Source organism: Tursiops truncatus, chromosome X, assembly GCF_011762595.2.
Source record: "Tursiops truncatus isolate mTurTru1 chromosome X, mTurTru1.mat.Y, whole genome shotgun sequence".
Lineage (NCBI taxonomy): Eukaryota > Metazoa > Chordata > Mammalia > Artiodactyla > Delphinidae > Tursiops > Tursiops truncatus.
The window spans coordinates 20,394,168-20,415,600 of NC_047055.1; the positions used below are offsets into that span (position 1 = coordinate 20,394,168).

At 40.5% G+C, this 21,433-nt stretch overlaps 1 protein-coding gene across 7 annotated transcripts in view; it reads left to right on the forward strand.

The window, feature by feature from the left end:
• Positions 1 to 5,944, forward strand: part of SMARCA1 (SNF2 related chromatin remodeling ATPase 1) — a 68,879-nt gene extending 62,935 nt beyond the window's left edge. For 2 of the 7 annotated variants that reach the window (XM_033849671.2, XM_033849674.2), the window contains 2 exons: positions 4,242 to 4,383; positions 5,471 to 5,944. In XM_033849671.2, the coding sequence (XP_033705562.1) occupies positions 4,242 to 4,376 (135 nt within the window). In that variant the 3' untranslated portion in view covers positions 4,377 to 4,383; positions 5,471 to 5,944. Of the gene's footprint in view, positions 1 to 4,241; positions 4,384 to 5,031; positions 5,099 to 5,401 lie in introns of all 7 variants that reach the window. The other 5 variants (XM_033849667.2, XM_033849668.2, XM_033849669.2 and 2 more) reach the window with 4 other exon arrangements.
• The last annotated feature ends 15,489 nt before the right edge of the window (positions 5,945 to 21,433 follow it).

A 21,433-nucleotide genomic window follows, 5' to 3' on the forward strand; every position in this document is an offset into this window, starting at 1 on the left:
ATTAACACTGCAGAACAGTTTCCCATTTGCCATTTTCCCACTCTCTTCTGTTGTCTTTATTGTTTTTGTATCTCCTCTCTTCCTCTTGTGTGCTATTTTTCTCCCTCCAATTTCATTCCTAAATCCAGCATGGGGAAATCGTGAGAGAAAGAGATAATTAGACTACAGAATTGTGGAAACAGTTTGAGAGCACATGAACCACTCCCTGTAATCCGAGGAAAATAGGAAGATTAAAAAGGTACAAGAATCTAGGGGGATATGTATGTGAAAGGCGAAATTATATGAGATATAAGTGCTTTTGACATCATGAAATTTCTCATAGTCATTTCATAGTCACTTAGTTATTCAAAACATGAATCACTATTTTATTGGTAATCTGGCCTCCTTGTAATTTCTGGTGTTAGCTCGTGCTCTGTTTATGATACCATCTGTTTAGTTAGGCAGTCTTCAAGCATGTGAATAAAAGATGGGGTTGGTATCTTTAGAGAAAGTGGCATTACCTATGCTAGGAAGGTAACGTCCAGACTCACTCATTCCTTGGTGCCTTTCTCCAGAGAGTTAGATTATTTTTCTGTCTGTAGTTAGTGACAGGTTAAAAGGAATGAAGGTAAGAACTTATTATACAGTCGATTTATAATCATTTTGAAATATTCTATTTCACTGCATATGAGACTGTCTCAAAAGTGTTAGTTTTTTTCTGAATCACCCATTATGAACCATGAATATGTATCTAAAGATATCTGCAGTCACAGGCAACTATTACTTACTGAGAATAATAATAGCCAGAGGGTATAGCTTAATGATTCAAGAATCAGCTTCACATAAAGACTCTATCTAGTCTCCCTAGAAACCAACAATCAAATCTCATCGGGGTCAACTTAGCCCTTTCTATAATAGATAAATTGAATAACATGCTGTTTAATTTGTATGTGTGTTACTGAATGAAGCTGTGAAGAGTGTTTGGTCTGCATATTAAAGATACCACTATTGTTTTGGTAAGTAAGGAAAATTCCAGTGTTATTTTTCCTAAATTATTTAACCTTGGGTAATTGAGGATGCACAAGAAACATGAATGTACCAGTGTTTTGTAAGGTTATTTTTAATAGTCAAACAATAATTTGTTAATGAAGAATTTTTTTCTGGCTAGACTATCTTTGGTTTTCTGCCTTCTTTTGGGCTTGAATTTTAGAGTAGAAAATGCTTGAATAGTTGATAATATTTCTGTATGCCATTTTTCTAGCTTTTATTTGGAAAGATAAAACTGTATTTAAAAAATTTGCCATTTCTTAAAAATGTTAGATTGCCTAAGGCCTAAATGTTCATTGCAGAAAATTTAGAAAATACATGCTAGTATAAAGAAGAAAATAAAAGTTACCATTGCTCCTATTTCCAGAAATAGCTGCTGTTAACCACTATAACACTGTATGTAGTTAGTACTCGCTCAGATATTCCTGCTGTGTATATACATATATAGTAAGTTGTGTATATATGTATATGGTAATTGACAAAGTACCCAAAATTTAGTTCCCAGTATTTCTCTGCTAAAAATGGCACTGCTCTAAATATTCTTCTGTAAATCGTTGTATACGTCTCTTATTGCCTTACATTAAGCATCTAGGAGTGGAATTGTTCATTCAAAGAGTATGAAATTTTTAAGATGTATCATTGATATTCCCAAATTGCTTTCTAGAAAGATATTATTTTAGTCTGCTTGGGCTGCCATAACACAGTACTGTAGATGGGGTGGCTTAAACAAATTTCTCATGGCTTTGGAGACTGGAAGTCCAAGATCAGGGTGCCGGGAGGATTGGTTTCTGGTGAGGCCTTTCTCCCTAGCTTGTAGATGGAGTCGTCTTGCTGTGTCCTCACATGACCCTTTCTGTGTGAGTGGAGAGAGAGAGAGAGAGAAGAGGGATCTCTGGGTGTCTCTTCCTCTTGTAATACCAGACCTATCGGATTAGGGCCCCACCCTTATGACTTCATTTAACCTTAATTACCTCCATAAAGGCCCTCTCTCCAAACACAGTCACACTGCAGGGGTGTTAAGACTTCAACTTACAGATTTTGTGGAGGGCACAATTTTTAACTTTGGCATCCCATCATCAATGAATGAGAGCTCCCATTTCATCTTATTGCCAACACCAGATACACACACCACACATACACACACACACACACACACACACACACACTTGCATGAACGTGTCATTGCTAATTTAATAAATATATCATTGTTTTACTTTGCATTTCTTTGAAAAAATTTTAATATATGGACATTTTAATTTTTTATGAGTTTTAAAAAATATTTATTTTATTTATTTATTTTTATTAATTTTTTTGGCTGCATCGGGTCTTAGTCACGGCACACAGGATCTTCGTTGAGGCATGCAGGATCTTCTGTTATGGCACGCAGTCTCTTCGTTGCGGTGCTCGGGTTTCTATCTAGTTGCAGCATGCAGGTTTTCTCTCTCTTGTTGTGGTGCGTGGGCTCTGTAGTTTGCGGCACACAGGCTCTCTTGTTGAGGCGCGCAAGCTCAGTAGTTGTGGCACATGGGCTTAGCTGCCCCGCGGCATGTGGGATCTTAGTTCCCCGACCAGGGATGGAACCCGCGTCTCCTGCATTGGAAGGCGATTCTTTACCACTGGACCACCAGGGGAGTCCTATGAGTTTTCTATTCTTGTACTTGGACCATTTTTTGGTTGGAGTTCTTAATTGCCAATAAATCTACATTTTTATTTGAGGGTTTAGCTGCTTTATATTTTATCCATTTTTTTTTTTTGGGGTACGCGGGCCTCTCATTGTTGTGGCCTCTCCATTGAGGAGCACAGGCTCCGGACGTGCAGGGTCAGCGGCCATGGCTCATGGGCCCAGCCGCTCCGCAGCATGTGGGATCTTCCCGGACCGGGGCACGAACCAGCGTCCCCCGCATCGGCAGGCAGACTCCCAACCACTGCGCCGCCAGGGAACCCCCAGATATTTTTGCTTATACAAAAAAGAAATCATTTTTAAATGTTATTTATCCTTTGATATTAAACTTATTTACCTTTAAAATACAGCAAAGTGTACAGGGTTAATATATATGAGCATCCATACTAATCATATGTTTAATGCTCATCATATGTTCATAAAAACTGTTTATCGTTTGGATGCATTGATTTGCTGGCAGTGAAATATAGGTAGTGGCAAGGTTAATGCGGAATCTTTCCAGCTATTGCTTGCTCTGAATTAACAAATGCATCAGCGTTTCCTGAGACGCCCTCCTCAGAACTCTGATCCCACAAGATGTCCTTTGAGAAGGGAGTTCTGCTGTTTGAATAGCTTGGGGAATTGCTTGCTTCTTACATCGCCTACCCTAGTGGTTGACAGTGCTCATTAGGAACTTAAAGGCTATGAGCAGCCCTGTAGAAAAGAAATCTGTTTGACTTTTGTAAACTGAGTACTTCCAAAATGTGCTTTGACAATAGGACATCCTCTTATTTTTTTGTTTATGTGATTTTTGTTAACTTTTTGTTTCAAAATACTTACAGTTCACAGGAAGTTGTAAAGAAATGTACAGGGAGGGCCCATGCACCCTTCACCAAGTTTTCCCAGATGGTAACATATTCCATAAATACAGTAGTGTCACAACCAGGAAATTGACATTAGTACCATCCACAGAGCTTATTCAGATTTCATTGGTTATAGATGCACTTGTGTGTGTGTGGGGGGGGGTGCGCACACACGTGTGTGTAGTTCAGTGCAATTTTATCACAGGTAGGTACGTGTAACTAGCACCACCGCAAGACTTCCTTGTGCTAGCTCTTTATAGTCACACCCACTCTCCCCCCTTTCCCTAGCCCCTGGCAACCATTGATATGTTCTCCATCTCTAAACTTCCATTTAAGGATGCTATATAAATGGAACAATATGGTATGTAACCTTTTGAGATTGGCTTTTTTCACTCAGCGTCATTCCATTGAGGTTCATCCAGGTTGTTGCATATACCAATATTTCTTTCCTTCTTATTGCTGAGTAGTATTTCAAAGTATGGATGTACCACAGTTTGTTTACCCATTTACCCACTGAATGATATTTATCCACTTCTCATATTTTTGGTGGAATATACTCTGTATGACTATTGTTCTGAAGAATACCAACTTAGAAATTCTGTGTCACAAAAATGATACAGTTAAAGAATTACCACTTTTTAAAGATTGTGCTGGGGTTGAAGAAATTAAAAGTCTTGTATTAATTGGTTTAGGAATTCCAGAGACGCTGTAATACTCTGATTTCATTGATTGAGAAAGAAAATATGGAAATTGAGGAAAGAGAGAGAGCAGAAAAGAAGAAACGGGCAACTAAAACTCCAATGGTAAAATTTTCAGCATTTTCCTAACTTTTAGGTAGATCCCATTTTTTTTACATAATTAAAATGCCTATATTATGTTTAATGCCATAGTGATGCCTATTATAAAAACTGGTTTTATGAAATGCTGATTTGTTTTTTGACAGAAAAAGAGTTACACTACAACCACATGCTTCCTATTTGTTTGTAGAACATACGGTTAGGAACTCCCGTAGTAACAGGGCTCAGTATTTTTAAAAAATTCCTCATGACTTTTAAGCAGAAGTATAATGCAAGTAAAATCCTTTGAATTGAGACCAGAGTTGTCATGGGGAGTAGGAGAGGGGTGGGGTGGGGTGGGACTGAGTTTGAAACTGGGAGTTCTGATTTGATCAAATAAGTTTTCTGATCTTTGTGGAACTATGAGTGCAAATAAGAACTTTGAGGAGACAGCAAAGCTTTACTTGGTTTACTTGGTAATAAGTTAACTGTTGAATAATAAGATGACTTAATTTTAATTCAGTCAGGTTGCCTTGTATAGTTACAATTTCAAATACTCTTTAATAGATGATATTATTTGAGTGTGGTTAAGTAAACTACCATATTTCATCAAGTCTAAGATGCCTTCCATTGTAAGACACAGCATTATTTTATGTGCCACTAAGAAGAACTGCTCCAAGTAACTATGATTTGTCATCAATTATAGGATGCATCCCGATTTCAGAGATGCTAAAGTGGGAAACAAATGTGCATCATAGAATATATGAAATATGGTATGTTAACATCTGTCATAAGATTTAAAAAATAATACACTCATAAATAACATTTTTCCCGGAAAACTTTAAGTATTAAGTAGTCCTTTAAGATAAGCATACATTTATAGTGCCATGTGTAAGTAGAAACTTGATGACTATTTTTGATGGGTATTTTATGTCTTTTCTTAAAAAGAAACATGTTTGGAGGTTATTTTACATTGGGTTACATAGTTTGTTGGGCTATATAGAACATTAAATGTGAGTATAACATTTAAGTGAATATTCATGTTAAAATTTTTTTTTAATGCATTTACATCCTAGATTTAACATTGTTGGGCCATTTAAAAATGTGCATATTGGAGCAGAACATTAAATCTGTTTCCATTTTAGTCACAGAAAAGAAAAGCAGAGTCAGCTACTGAGAGCTCTGGAAAGAAGGATGTCAAGAAGGTGAAATCCTAAAGCCTAGAAATAAAGTTTTAAATGGGAAACTGCTATTTTCTTGTTCCCATCTTCAAATGCTAATGCCAGTTCCAGTGTATTCATGGTACTCTAAGAAAAATCTCTTTGGTTTTGATTTCTTGCATATTTTATATATTTTACAATGCTTTCTACATGAAATGTGTAGCTTTATATTTTATGCATTCTAGTATTTTTGTGTACTGTATTTTGTGCATTTCATGTCTTCATCAAAATCCTCTCAGTCCTTGTTCTTTTGAAGCTTGTGCTGAGGTTTTAGCTTTTCTATGTTTTATATGCCGCTGCTTTGAAAGAGAACCTAGATTCTATAGCTGTATTATTGTTGTTTCATACTTTAAATTTATATGGCTGTGGAAAATTGAATTAAAATGATTTGAGGAGAAAGACTTTTTCACTTCTTTGTTGCTTTCTTTTCTATTGAGTATGGGCTTGTACGTGTTACTGCATACTGTGATTAGCATAATAATTGTTTCTTTGAGGTCATCTAAATATTTTTTTCCTAAAGGAATAAAGGGTGAGAACAGAAAAAATTTAAAAAACTAATATTTGATACTGTGCTTGCTGTCAGTATGCATTACATTTAAATTATTCTCTAAATATTCAAGTGGGAAAGTATAATAAAGAAACGTCTATAAGAAATTTAATTATTTCCTGTTTTTTGTGCAGTAGAAAATAGTTGTGTTTACTGAATTGAATTGCTCACAACTATGTATTTGGTTGAAAGTTAAAGCTTTGCTTGCTGACTTGTGCCTGATCTTTTGTCCCATAGAGCCAGTCCATGGGAGTCTGGGTATAACACGTAGATTTATTAACAACTAAGTTAAGAGTATGAAGTAAGTGCTATGCATGCAGAAGAAAGGGGGAGGGTCTTCCATAGGAATACAAGTACGGTCAGATAACAGATAGTCTCAGAGCGTCAGAGGCTTTGCACACCAAGAGCTTCTACCTTTCCCACACCACAGACCCCACGCTGGGAGGAGATCTGCTCCACACAGTCCCTCAAGGCTCCAGGCTGACTGAGGCTCCGCTGTTTTACAGCTGTACCATCTGGAACATGTGGCCTATTCAGCTGCCGCTGTAGGAGAAAAAGAGGCTGGAGAATCGCATATAGGCTCTTTATTGCCTCAGCCCAGAAGTGACAAATGTCACATCCATTTATATTTCATTGTCCAAAACTAGTCACATGGTCCTGTGTATGTGCAAGAGGACTGGCAAATGTAGGGGAACAAATGGAATGTTTTTACGTTACTGCCCCTGCCACAGGGGCTGTCACACGAAACCGTTAGTGTGTGATTAATCAGAGTCAAGGTCAGGTTATAAGGGAACAGGGAAAATGGATCAGAACCTAGTGTGAAACACATGGCAAATAAGCAAAGCTGGGAATGCAGGACAGTGGTGTTTGTTATCAAAACAAAATTGGGGCCACTAAAGAGTTGCTCTCTCCCCCTCCCAAGATCTTTTGCATTTCCTATCGGACTCTATTTAGTGTACCACTGGCAAACCTTGGGTAGCCCTGAGTGCAAGTCAGCGTCTTTCACATCCTCATTCTCATTGGGGTTCTGCAACATATGAATAGATCTTCTAGAATGACAACCCACTGTCTGCTGGACTCTTCCAAGTCTTTTTTCATTGTCCAGACTTCATATTTCTTACTGCCATGCTCCTGATAGGATTCTTCTTACTCTTTCCACTATTAGGACTTGGACTCTTGTACTCTGTTGGAGGTTGGTTGAAATTAGGGTGCTATTAAGAGATGAGTTTACAATGATATTAGGTCAAGGGACCCAGAGATATCCAAATCTGTCCTTGGCCTAACTGCCCTTTCTATAAGGTCCACAAGAGAGGCAAAGGTAAGCAAAATAATACTTCACTAGCTGGTGCTTTGGCTCCAAACTTCAATCCAGAACTGTTAAGCCCAAAATGAAATCTTGGAATTTTCCACTCCAATGAGATTAAAAGTTCCAGTCATCTGAGATGGAGAAAATTATACCTTAGAGGGTCTTATTAATACCCGCAAGTTCTGTGCACTGAAAAATAGCCCAGTGAGGGTACTGGCCTCCGATCAATCAGTTCAGCATTTCTTGGGGAGAAATGAAGATGGAGGGTGGGAGCAGGTACAGTTAGGGTCTTTGAACTTCTTTCACGGAAGCTTAACAATCTCTACTTCTTGCTCTTTCTCTGTTAACCCAAAGGGGTTAATGGCTAAGCTGTATGTGACCATCTACTTTAAGAGAGAAAATCTGCAGGTAAGTTCTGTCAGTCTTTTCATGGGGCCATTTCCCTGGCTATATCATGGCTCTTTCTTGGACCAAAGAGATGTGAAATCTAGGTCTCCTAGATTATGTACAGCGTCATTGTTGAACATAGCCTACCAAGGAGGTCCATACAGTGAACACCTGATGGTAGCACAGTCCAACCAATACAATGTTGGGGATGCAGAATGCCCCAAGTCTCTATTTGAAACCCCTCTTATTGTCAGTTTTCCACAGAGAAATTAAAGTGTCACAGAAGATTTAAAACTCCCAACAAATAAATCCCACTTCACACAAGAGGCCTAGACTGATAGGATAGTAACACTAGACCTGGCTGCCGTGTTGGATTGAGGGAGCAGGATAGTCAGTTTACTGAGTCAGCTGCTCAGAGACCAGAAGCAGCAGAAGAGAGTGCTGTTATCTATGAGTACAATTTGACAAATGCACAGTGATGCAGCCCACCAGTAAAAGCGGTCTACCGATTGTACTGGAATCTGACCCAACCTGCTTCTTTGTTTGGAGAATGTGAAGGAGGGAAGTGAGCAGAAGTACAGGGACTCTGAGTGGTTTCCTTTACTCAGGGCCTCTCTGTAGAAGACAAGAGGTGAATAGGTTTCCCAGTAACCTCAGGCTCCCACAGAGGCCCTAGTAAAGCATCTGTTTTGATCCATTGGATACTCGGTCCCTAATTTCCTTAGAATCAAAAGAAGGCAGAGACTTCAGAAATCTCTCATTTTCATCGTAGCTGCTTGTCTCTCAGTCTTTATCACACAGTTCCTTCTGGCTCCCTGGCCTACCAGTGCTTATGCTGTCTGGAAAACCCGGATTCTTATCAGATTACACGTTCTCCCATGAAATAAGCCCCCAAATTTGGTCCATTATATGAGACCTCCTAGTTAAGAGAAGTTGTTGGGCTAGAATCTTTGCAGCTATCTTAGTTGCTGGGTGTTTGGTTTGAAAAGCCTCTACCTAACTCGCGAAACTATCTACTGTCACCAAAATGAAATGCTATTTTTCCCAGTTATTGGCAAAGGTCCCCAGTGTGGTCTGTTGTTTCTCTATGGTGCAGTAGCCAATGCAGCTAGTAGAGATTCCCGGGCCAGTTTCAATGATGATGCTGGTGTGCGCATGCTTTCTCTCCAGGTGTTTTTTTGAAATCCTCCAGTTGCCGTCAAATTTCAAACTCCTATCAGTATTCTACCCCGTGTCTCCTTCATTTAGTCTGCCTAAGCTACCCTCCCCCATAGACAAGCGGTGAGATTTTCCTGTGGTTCAGGTACACGTTCCCTATCCCTCCGCCGTATTATTTCTGTGTGCTCCAGCTGATTTCTAACTGCCAGTATCTTTTTATCTGAGGGCTTTATCAGAGGCCTTGAAGGCTTTTCTACCCTTTGCACAGCAGGCTGGAAGAGGGTTAACACCTCAGAGTGGATTGGAGTTGGTGTGTAAGTGCAACAGCTCTCGCGCCCCTTAAGCAAGGTCACTCTAAGGTGTGTCATCTGTATGGTTCCCCAGAGTTTACTCGTGGGATGAAGCTCCGGTCTCCCGCAGTAGTGGCTGTGTTGATAACATGCTCCTTATTGACTGTTTTCATTTCCCTGTCTCACTACCTCACTCCTGTCTTGAGTGTTTTCTGGGGCCAACTCCTAAATAAACTACTTGCATTAGAATCTTTGTCTCAGGGTCTGCTTCTGAGGAAACCCAAATTAATACACTCACCTTGCATGCATAGCTCTTCTTAGCCCTTAGTTATTTCATAAAAAGGTGTGGTGTGTTTAAGGAGAATAATGACTGGATAGTATATCATTGATCTGTTCTTAGAAGATCTACCCCTGTGTGGACAGTGTGTGATGTGACTGGCCCAGGATATTTTGCACTGGTACAAAGTACTGGGTTCTCATTTCTCTCCATTAACAAACCAGACTTTCTTGTAAGAATCACTGATAGCTATGGTACTGGGAATTATTATCAAGCAGAAGTTAAAGGTTCCCAAGTTTTGGTATGACCAAAGCTAGTACCCGGGCTATTGTCTCTTTAAGTGTTCTCCATGCTGGCTGGTGCCCCTTTGCTGTAGCACTGGTTCATTTAGGTAACTGGACCACGTGTTGGCCTTTCTCATTGTACTGTGCCATGTGACCATTACAGAAGCCTGGTGATAGCAGGCCTTTCTTTTTCATCTGTTGGTCTAGTGACCTGATTATTTGTCCCTTTCCTGATACATTGCTTTCCCACTGGGGAAACTTTCATCTAGGCCACTGTAGTCAGATTCAAGCTATATCTTTCCCTTGACTTTCAACCTTGCCTTCCATATTGCCCCCAAGGTATGCTTGGCTAATCTCTGATCTTCCTTCTGTGACATGATACTAGATTTGTCTATATGTAGGACTATCAAATTATGTGGCCTGTTTTTTAGGGTCTCCATATATCTATGGGAGGTTGATGGTGAGTACTATTTATGTCCAACTGTCTACCTCTCATCATGAATACAGTTTTGAACTAACATATCTCCTTCAGTGGTAGACACTAAAGCCTATTTGCTATATCCAAGACAGAAAAGATCTGTGAATAAGGTCCCATCTTTGCTAGAGTATTTGGTATGTGACCATCATCTCAACTGGGATTGATACCTCTGTTCTAGAATCAACTGTAAGTCTCCAAATGCCGCTTAGTTTTTGTACTGGCCATATGAGAGCATTGCCAAAATATGGTAATTTACCCATTTTCTACTAAGATTGGCATGGTATTCCATCTGCTGTTTCCCAGTGTGTGTTGGATAGATGGCCGCCCTTACATTCGTGGTAGCTGATTACAGTTAGGTCTGGTTATATCTTTGTATGCCCTTTTTTCCTTTCGTATGTGTCCATCATGGTTTCTGAGACCTCAGTGTTTCTTCTTTTCCTTAATTTCCTAATTCTTTCCTAGTTTGCCTTCCGTCACTCCTAGAGCTCAAATTATCTCCTGGACAAGAGTTTTTAGTTCATTTAAAATATCCTGTAATCATGTTACCTGGTAAAGGCCTTCCACTGTGTCTGGGCCAATCCAATTCTCACAGCCAGGGCATTCTAGGTATAGGCATTATTTAAAGTCTTTTTGACTCTTGGACTTGTTTTTTCTTTCCTGAAATTTTCCTCTCCAACTCAGTCCACGAGGCTACCTTCCCCAGGCAGTAAAGGCCTCAATCTTTGTTACTAGTGAGCTCTACCTCCCTGCAGTGATTGCATCCCACGGTGGAAGTCTCTGAAATCCACAACCACGATTGGAGCTTGGCCAGTGCTCACTGAAGATACGTGATCATAACAGCCATCGCAAGGAATGTATTGTCTCCTGATTAAACCTTGCAAATCACTAACAGTTATTTTTTGTTACTCTATCCCTTTATCTTCTTTCTACAAATTCGTAGATTAGGATTTAGATGATGCCGAAATCAGAGTCAGCGTGAGAACATATGGTGGAGAAGGGACTCAGAAAACTTCAGAGAAGACACACGATACCCCAGAATTTTATCTCATCATCATTTTCTCTTTATCCCTGGGTGCAGGTTAAAACAAGATTAAGAGGAACAGAATCTGGACCTGCCATCTAGTTGGCCATATGACTGTTTGGATCTAACCATCCAATAGGCCAAAAATGTCACACTGCTTCTTTTAGGGAGACCTAGGTTGTGTTGCAGACCTTGCTGCTTCTGTACTTTGAAGTCAGGAACAAGGCTAGCTCCTAAAATGATTATTTGCACCAATACCAACACCCGCCTATTACTCATGGGAGATTATAGTCTGTGCTTGCAGAATAGTGCTTCAAGTCTGGAAACTGAACCTCAATCTCTTTTGTGGGACTTTGCTCTCTAAATGTCCGTTTCTGCTCTGTCTACTGAGACCATGTCAGTGTTAGGAGTGGAGATAAGGTCCAGGTACTACTAAGGGATGGAATTATGGTGGTATTAGGCCAGGGAACTCAGGAATACTTAAATTGTGCCTTGGCCCTACCACTCTTGGTGTTCCACAAGGGATGCATATGCATGAAAGAGTGTCAAAAGAATGCAAAGTAACATTAACTTGCACATTGGCTCCAAACCCTAGTTCAGGACTCTACTGAGCTGGGCTTGATCACAAGGCAGCTTAGGGTAGAGGCAGCCTGGAACTCAGAACCAAAGCAGGATGAATAGCGTAGCATTTCCCTTAGGCCAAAATCAAATCTCAGAATTTGCCACTCCTATGAGAAAAGAACTCACAGCTACCAGCTCCAGAGGGAATGAATCCAGAAAGAGGCATTCCATCCATATGGGGTTGTTTATATTCTCAAGGTTCCACCCACAAGAAACTGTGATTCAGCAAGTGTTCGGGAATCTTACTTATCACTTCGGCATTCCTCCACGACTCCTGTAAGAGATAGGAAGAGGACCAGAGAGGAGCTCTGAACCCCTTCCCCTGGAGGCCAATATGGACACTATGCTACACTGTCCAGATGCTCAGCTTCTGTAGCCAGGTCAGTTCCTATGGCCTGTGGTTGATTCCATGTTGGTATATGGCTGGAACACTGATGAGCGTAAAAGCTATCACAAGAAGTACCATTATAATAAGAATGCAAACTTGATAACTTCTCATGAGAATTGTATCACCTATGTGGGGTTTCTTATTTACCATATTTTGTGATTATTGGTGAGACAGTTTGTCAGTGAACATGAGTCCTTGAGAACAGTGGTTAATTGTATGACAGTGTCACAGTATTTTGAGTCTTCTGGGAGGTGGCAACTGTTGCTGGTCATGATAGTAGGAGAAAAAGTGATTCTTTCATATGCTGTATTATAAATGCACATCTACTGCTAAAATTTGAATGTGGATGGACTGTGTCTTTAAAAGATTCACTTTTATTTTATAGTTAAGAAAAGCAATATAAACCATGTGTGAGTAATTTACGTGCCATAATTTTCTTCATGTGGAGACCTTCCCCAATACTAGGTGCTGGAGCATGGCAAGGTGCACTGCCCAAGCCTCACGGAACTGTTAACTGGTGGTTGTATCTCCCAGGGTGCAGGGCTTTGGACTTAACATGCTAAGGAGAATATTCAGAATTGTCACCTTCAGGCTTTGATGATAACTGAGCTTGGTTTGGCTTTATTTTAGTTAGGCTCTGCATCAGTTAGCTTTTGCTACAAGCCACTCTAAAACTTAGTGGCTTAAAACAGCCATTTATTTAACTCACAATTCTGTAGGTTGGGCTCAGGTGGGTGGTTCTTTTGGTCTTGACCGGGCTCACCCACATGTCTACTACGGTCAGTTAGGTGACCCCGGTTGTGGGGAGTCACTCGTTGTTGGCTTGGGCAATGGGGGTAACTTCACCACATGTCTCTTTATCATCCAGCAGGTTAGCTGGGGCTTGTTCACACAGCAGCTTGGCAGGGATCCAAAAGAAAGAGCAAGATCTTGCAAGGCCTTCTTGAGGCCCAGGCTTGGATTTCATTCTAGATTCTACTGGTCAAAGCGAATCACAAGGCCAGACCAGATTCAAGGGATAGGGAAATTGACTCCATTTCTCGAGGGGAGATGCTGCAAAGTTACATTGCAAAAGGTCTGGATACAAGACGGGGGTGGAGGGGAATCTACCACGAGCTTCTGCTGTTGAGGTGTCCTGTTTTATAGTCAGTGTGCAAATAACAGTCCTCTAGTAGTACCCCAAATTATAACATTGAGTCCCCTTGTACACAGCTCAATGGAAAGTCCAGAGTGAGTCACTTAGAACCTTCCTTCCTTATGTGTCCGTGAAGGGCACAAAGATATTTGGTACCTGCCTTTTTGACTCTACCATTTGAACTAGTAGCGTTTTTGAGCCAACAATTTGGATCCCCCATCTATTTAGCTACAAGAACATTTGGATGCCCTGTTTCTGAGTACAAGCATGTATATCACAATTATGCTAAAAGAGACAGAGACTGCCAATTGCCTCCCAATATACATCTTTTACTTCTTGCTTAGTAATAAGAATATCTATTTTCAGATGTTCACATTGCCACTTGGCTAAAAGACTGTATTACCCAGTTCCCTTTGTGGCTAGGTATGGCTGCATACTAAATTTCGACCAGTGAGATGTAAATAGAAGTGACATTGCAACTTCTGGACAGTGTCCTTAAAAGGAGAGGTCTTCTTCCTTTCCTCTTTCCTGCTAGTTGGAATGTGGCTATTATGGCTGGAGTTTGAGCAACCATCTTGAGTTATGTGGACGCACGTCAAGGATGGTGTAGCAGCTGGATAGAAGGAGCCTGGGTCCCTGGACCATGGTACTGCCTGACCAGCCCTTGGGTGCTCCCACTTCCAGACTTTATCTTGAGAGAGAAGTAGTTTTCCATCTGTTTAAGCCACTGTTTTTGATTTTTGTTGTCATTGGTATATGGAGCTGTATCCTAACTAATACCCCAACATTGGTGATTTTTCTTATTGAGCAAATTTTTACTGAAACAAATTCCCTTAAGCCAACTAAAGTCCTTGATCGATTTTCTAAACTGTACAGATTTTTTCCATTTGTATTTTTATTCTACTGAGAGTATTTTCTTTGGGATTCATTAGTTTCATTTTAAGTTTACAGTAAGGATTTGCTTTATCAATAAACTATTTTTCATAGTAAAACTTACTTTGCATTGTAAATTGTGAACATTATTTTTATCAAAGTCTGTTTCCTTCGGTCAAATTTTACATGTCTAAATTTTTTAAGAACGTGTGATTTTTCTGTAAAATTATAGTCAGTAAAAAATTTTATCTTGTGCAATTTCACAACTTGCCATGTTTTTCTATGGTGGTTATTTCCACCAAGTCTAAATTTTCTCAGGTCAGTTTTCAGTTTCCAGTGTTACAAATGACATGTCTTTTTTTCAGTTTTTTGTTTCTAATAAATTTTACCCTGTGCTGTTTTAGACATTGACCATTTTATCTTGTGTTGATTAGGTCTACCAGTTATATTTATTATGACTTGGAAATTGATATTAATTTCTTAGTGATTCCATGAGGAAATTGTGAGCACCTCCCCTCAGGTGTTCCAGAAATTTCCCATTCTTCAGGGTGGATCTATGCTATTGCACATCCAATGCTTATGAGTATAATCTTTCCCCTTGTGATTTGTTCCTGGCAATTTCCCTTGGTGCAAATCCTCCTGAATCAAAGTTGCAATTACCATTACCATTACTTTAAATGGGAAAAAAAATGTTATGCATCCCTGAGCCCCCCAATTGACACCCCTTTTGTTAAAATATCACCAAATTTCCATTAAAAGACTCAGGTGGTTTAATAATTAACATTACTTACCATAGTACAACTTAAACAGGCAGTTTCTCCTAATATAATTATGGCTAGTTACCTGTTCTTCTTAAACTTTTTGTAGATATTTTACACTCAACATTTAAAACTCTATTACCCCTCCAAAATCATAAATATGACACTGAAAGTTTATGTCTTTCCACCTTCCATGCAAAACGCACACATACACACAAACATACAATAAAGACAAAATAAATCAATTAAAAGAATGAATTATAGGGGCATGCCAATGCCCTTCAGCTAAAGCCCACTGGGAACACACCTGAGTTGATCAAGTTGGGTTTATTTCTTGTTACAGGGAGGGTGAGTACACACCTTGGGGAACCATGGGGTGTCTCAGTAAGAGGATAGTAGAAAGAGCCTATTATAGGATTTGGGCTTTAGTTAGGTAGAGGGAGGGTCTAAGGAAATGAGGGTTCATTCTAGGTTGATTCTGTCAGAAATCAGGGACAATTCTATGACTGGGTATCTCAATAAAATCTTTTTTATAGGGAGGGTCAGCTGGAGAGAGAATAAAGCTGTTAACTGGTGAAGAAATAGCAGTTCCTCATTTTAGCCAAGAGGGGGCGGTGTTTGGTAGTTGGTTTGGGACACAGTGACCTTGACTTTTGCTTACAATTATGAAGTGTCCTTGTTTTGTCTCATATTCTGAGGATAACCTTGTTTGAAGTTAGTTTTATGCAGACTTATTAATGTGCAATAGAAGAATAACATGGCCTAGCTGTGAGCACCAGGCTACCAGCTTTCAGATTTCAGAGGCTGCCTTTTTTTTTCTTTCTTTCTCAGGCACCATGCTGGAGGTTATCATTGCTATAAACTGGTAAAGCAGGAGGATTCTATAACTGGGAAGATTAGCACATGGTGTCTTTCCTCTCCTGGGCTCAGCTGCTTTCAAGGCGTCAAATCCCTAGTTACATTCCAAGAAATGTCTTGTAAGTTGAAACAGAGGTATTAAACGGCTAGTAAAATTAAATTCCTCTAACCCGAATGGTCCATACTCTGGGTGGAGGCAAGAGCAAAATTCAGAACAAAAATGTCCTGGGGGTCAAAATGGCAGGGTCAGAATAGAGGCCATAAGAGCAAATGTCCTGTGTTGTCTTGGAATGCCCTAAGGCCCCACATGTTTACCAAGGCCTAAGGCTGGTCTTGCTACTCCTCTCTTGGCACTGGGCCAGAATTCAGATAAACCCTTTTGAGGCTGGAAACCTCCACCTTTGCTACCCTAAGTCGTTTACTTCAGAACAGGCTTCCCATGTCACTTTTTTTTTCTTTCTTTTGGCCACACCGTGCAGGTATGCGGGATCTTAGTTCTCTGACTAGGGATGAAACCCTGGCCCCCTGAAGTGGAAGCACAAAGTCTGAACCGTGGGACCACCAGGGAAGTCCCTCCATGCCACTTTTGCTGCCACTGTAGTTGGCAAGGTTTGTGATTCCTTGATTGCCACTGAGGCCATTACTGGTGCTGGACTGTGCATTGCCACGTGTGATGACTGAACTGATAAGTCTGGGGCAAAACACTCCCACTCCCATCACTTCCCAGGCCCCTGAGTGAGATCCTCACCCAGGCCACCACTGAGTTAAGGTGCTCTATCAAAAACTGGTTTGGGGAATTCCCTGGTGGTCCAATGGTTAGGGTTACGCTCTTCCACCACAGGGGGCACGGGTTCAATCCCTGGTCGGGGAACTAAGATCCCACATGCTGTGTGGCATGGCCAAAAAAACCAAAAAAAAACCACAACAAAACTGGTCTGAAATTCGAACACTTGAGCTCTTTAGAAACATTAACTAACTTTTCTTCAGGACACCCACCAGAAGAGCTGGGCTGAGATTGGTTGCTGGGTTTGCCACCGTGCAGACCCAGTCCTTCTGTTCCTCTTTGACTACATTGGGCAAGGTCTGGTCCACTAGTGCCATCTCTTTCTACTCTCATACTGATTTGATCTCAGAAGCTTTGTTGCTCTTTCTGCCACTGGGCCTTGACCAGCGTCACCTGTGTCCATCCCGACAAAGGTCATTAGCTTTACATATTCCTTTTAAAATTTACTAATTTATTCATTTGTGCATTCATTCTTCATTTAATTGGACTTCGGGTTAAACTCCTGGGAGAAGGGGTTGTGGCCATGACCCTGTCTCTGACAGAATGCCATTCAAGCTTTGCGTCCATAGGCATTGTCTTTCTCTGTCTCTGTTGGTCTGTGTGTATTTCTCTGTTTCTTTCATTGTCTTTGTCTTTCTAATGAACTCTGGGTCTCCCTCATCCTGTTAATTGCCCTCACGTGCTCTTACACTCAAACTAATTTAAATAGCCCCCTCCTCAGGCATTTCAGTAACTCTGACCATCTAAACACGGAAAGGCGACTCTCCTAAGGACACCAGCCAACAGCAATCCAGGTAGTTATGCTTTCCGTCTCTCTCCAGGATTCCATAATGCCTCTCTCACTGTCCCTGTCATTCTCTCTCAGTATCTCTGCTTCTCTCTGTGATTAGCCTTAATGGATGGATGGCCTGCCGATTTCATTTCCTGGAAGCCCATGCTGTGCAATGCATTCTGTTTTTGTTGTTACTTTGCCTTGCCATGACCCTTCATAGATCCTTCTCCTCCTCAGGGCAATTTTGGTAAGCTTCAGCTGTCATTTCTAACTGCTTCAGCCTTCACCTTTTCTGCTGGGAGACTCACAGGGGTACAGATCATCTTCTACATCAGGTGACATCGTAGGTAAGTGGTTTGATTGACTTGATTGTGCCTGGGTCGGGGGTACACCCTATGGCTAGAGGACAAGGTCATGTGATATGAAAGTTGGCAGCATGAGCAGCAGAGGGTGCAGGCAGGAAGTGGACTAACAGGCAGTAATTGACATGTCCCTATAGTCTGTTTCTTGCCCGTTGGTACACCAACCTTTCTCCTCCATGCAGGACCAAAGTTGCCTCTGCCTAAAACGGTCTATTACACCTCAGCCACAAACGCCTGCTACCCCCACTTCCAGCAGGAAGGCAATGCGATTTTATCTAGAAGTAATATGAAAAGAGCACATTAAAAGCTGCTCATCAGGGCTTCCCTGGTGGCGCAGTGGTTGAGAGTCCGCCTGCCGATGCAGGGGACACGGGTTCGTGCCCCGTCCGAGAGGATCCCACATGCCGCGGAGCGGCTGGGCCCGTGAGCCATGGCCGCTGAGCCTGCGCGTCCGGAGCCTGTGCTCCGCAACGGGAGAGGCCACAACAGTGAGAGGCCCGCATACCGCAAAAAAAAAAAAAAAAAAAAAAAAGCTGCTCATCAGACTCAGTGCCTATAACTTTTAGGTGGCATCTTCAAATCTTCAATTCCTGGGCCTGTCTATGATTCCTGGTTCAGAGTGTATACTGCATCCTGCAGCTGCTTGGGGATGGTGGATTTTATACTGGAACTGGTAGGCGTACACACACTGCAGAGAAGTGAGTTCCTTGGTCAGCAAATCTGACCAACTGGAGAATCTGCCTCTGGGGGGACCACCCCTGAGATGCCCTAAGGGCAGCAGCAGTACCTTTCCAGGTAATGCTGGCAGTCTTGGCAAAGCCAGCTTGAGGGGGTTGGTTCTCAAACTGGAGCTTGGATTGGAATTACCTGGAAGGCTTATTAAACCAGAGACTGCTGAGCTCCACCCTCAGAGTTTCTGCTTCTGTGGGAATGTGCGTTCTAACACGTTCACAGGTGATATCGATGCTGCTGGTCCAGGATCACACTTTTTTCTTTTTTTTTTTTGCAGCAAGAATTTCCTTACATAGTTTTATTTACTTATTTTTAAATTTATTTTTGAATTTTTTTTACTTTTCTTTATGCAGCAGGTTCTTATTAGTTATCTATTTTATACATATACATATTAGTGTATATATGTCAATCGCAATTTCCCAATTCATCCCACCCCCCACCCCCGCCCCGCTTTCCCCCCTTGGTGTCCGTATGTTTGTTCTCTACATCTGTGTCTCTATTTCTGCCTTGCAAACCGGTTCATCTGTACCATTTTTCTAGATTACACATATATGCATTAATATACGATATTTGTTTTGTTCTTTCTGACTTGCTTCACTCTGTATGACAGTCTCTAGGTCCATCCACGTCTCTACAAATGACTCAGTTTCGTTCCTTTTTATGGCTAATAATCCACTGTATATGTACCACATCTTCTTTATCCATTTGTCTGTCGATGGACATTTAGGTTGCTTCCATGTCTCGGCTATTGTAAACAGTGCTACAATGAACATTGGGGTGCATGTGTCTTTTTGAATTATGGTTTTCTCTGGGTATATGCCCAATAGTGGGATTGCCGGGTCATATGGTAATTCTATTTTTAGTTTTTTAAAGAACCTCCATACTGTTCTCCATAGTGGCTGTATCAATTTACATTCCCACCAACAGTGCAAGAGGATTCCCTTTTCTCCGCACCCTCTCCAGCATTTGTTGTTTGTGGATTTTCTGATGATGCCCATTCTAACTGGTGTGAGGTAATACCTCATTGTAGTTTTGATTTGCACTTCTCTAATAATTAGTGATGTTGAGCAGCTTTTCATGTGCCTCTTGGCCATCTGTGTATCTTCTTTGGGGAAATGTCTATTTAGGTCTGCCCACTTTCGGATTGAATTGTTTGTTTTTTTAATATTGAGCTGCATGAGCTATTTATATATTTTGGAGATTAATCCTTTGTTGATTTGTTTGCAAATATTTTCTCCCCTTTTGAGAGTTGCCTTTTCATCTTCTTTATAGTTTCCTTTGCTGTGCAAAAGCTTTGAAGTTTCATTAGGTCCCATTTGTGTATTTTTGTTTGTATTTCCATTACTCCAGGAGGTGGGTCCAAAAAGATCTTGCTGTGATTTATGTCAAAGAATGTTCTTCCTATGTTTTCCTCTAAGAGTTTTATACTGTCCGGTCTTACATTTAGGTCTTCAATCCATTTTGAGTTTATTTCTGTGTATGGTGATAGGGAGTGTTCTAATTTCATTCTTTTACATGTAGCTGTCCAGTTTTCCCAGCACCACTTATTGAAGAGGCTGTGTTTTCTCCATTGTATATCCTTGCCTCCTTTGTCATAGATTAGTTGACCATAGGTGTGTGGATTTATCTCTGGGCTTTCTGTCCTGTTCCATTGATCTATATTTCTGTTTTTGTGCCAGTACCATATTGTCTTGATTAGTGTAGCTTTGTAGTATAGTCTGAAGTCAGGGAGTCTGATTCATCCAGCTTCTTTTTTTCCCCTCAAGACTGCTTTGGCTATTCGGGGTCTTTTGTGTCTCCATACAAATTTGAAGATTTTTTTGTTCTAGTTCTGTGAAAAATGCCATTGGTAGTTTGACAGGGATTGCATTGAATCTGTAGATTGCTTTGGGTAGTATAGTCATTTTCACAATCTTGATTCTTCCAGTCCAAGAACATGGTATATCTCTCGATCTGTTTGTGTCATCTTTGATTTCTTTCTCAGTGTCTTATAGTTTTCTGAGTACAGGTCTTTTACCTCCTTAAGTAGGTTTATTCCTAGGTATTTTATTTTTTTGTTGCAATGGTGAATGAGATTGTTTCCTTAATTTCTCTTTCTGATTTTTCATTTTTAGTGTATAGGAATGCCAGAGATTTCTGTGCATTAATTTTGTATCCTGCAAGTTTACCAAATTCATTGATTAGCTGTAGTAGTTTTCTGGTGGCAGCTCTACGATTATCTATGTACAGTATCATGTCATCTGCAAACAGTGACAGTTTTATTTCTTTTCCAATTTGTATTCCTTTTATTTCTTTTTCTTCTCTCATTGCCATGGCTACGACTTCCAACACTATGTTGAATAATAGTGGTGAGAGTGAACATCCTTGTCTTGTTCCTGATCTTAGAGGAAATGCTTTCAGTTTTTCACCATTGAGAATGATATTTGTTGTGGGTCTGTGATATATGGCCTTTATTATGTTGAGGAAGGTTCCCTCTATGCCCACTTTCTGGAGAGTTTTTATCATAAATGGGTGTTGAATTTTGTCAAAAGCTTTTTCTGCATCTAATGAGATGATCATATGGTTTTTATTCTTCAGTTCGCTAATATGGTTTATCACATTGATTGATTTGCGTATATTGTAGAATCCTTGCATCCCTGGGATAAATCCCACTTGATCATGGTGTATGATCCTTTTAATGTGTTGTTGGATTCTGTTTGCTAGTATTTTGTTGAGGATTTTTGCATCTATATTCAGCAGTGATATTGGTCTGTAATTTTCTTTTTTTGGAGTATCTTTGTCTGGTTTTGGTATCAGGGTGATGGTGGATTCATAGAATGAGTTTGGGAGTGTTCATTCCTCTGCAATTTTTGGAAGA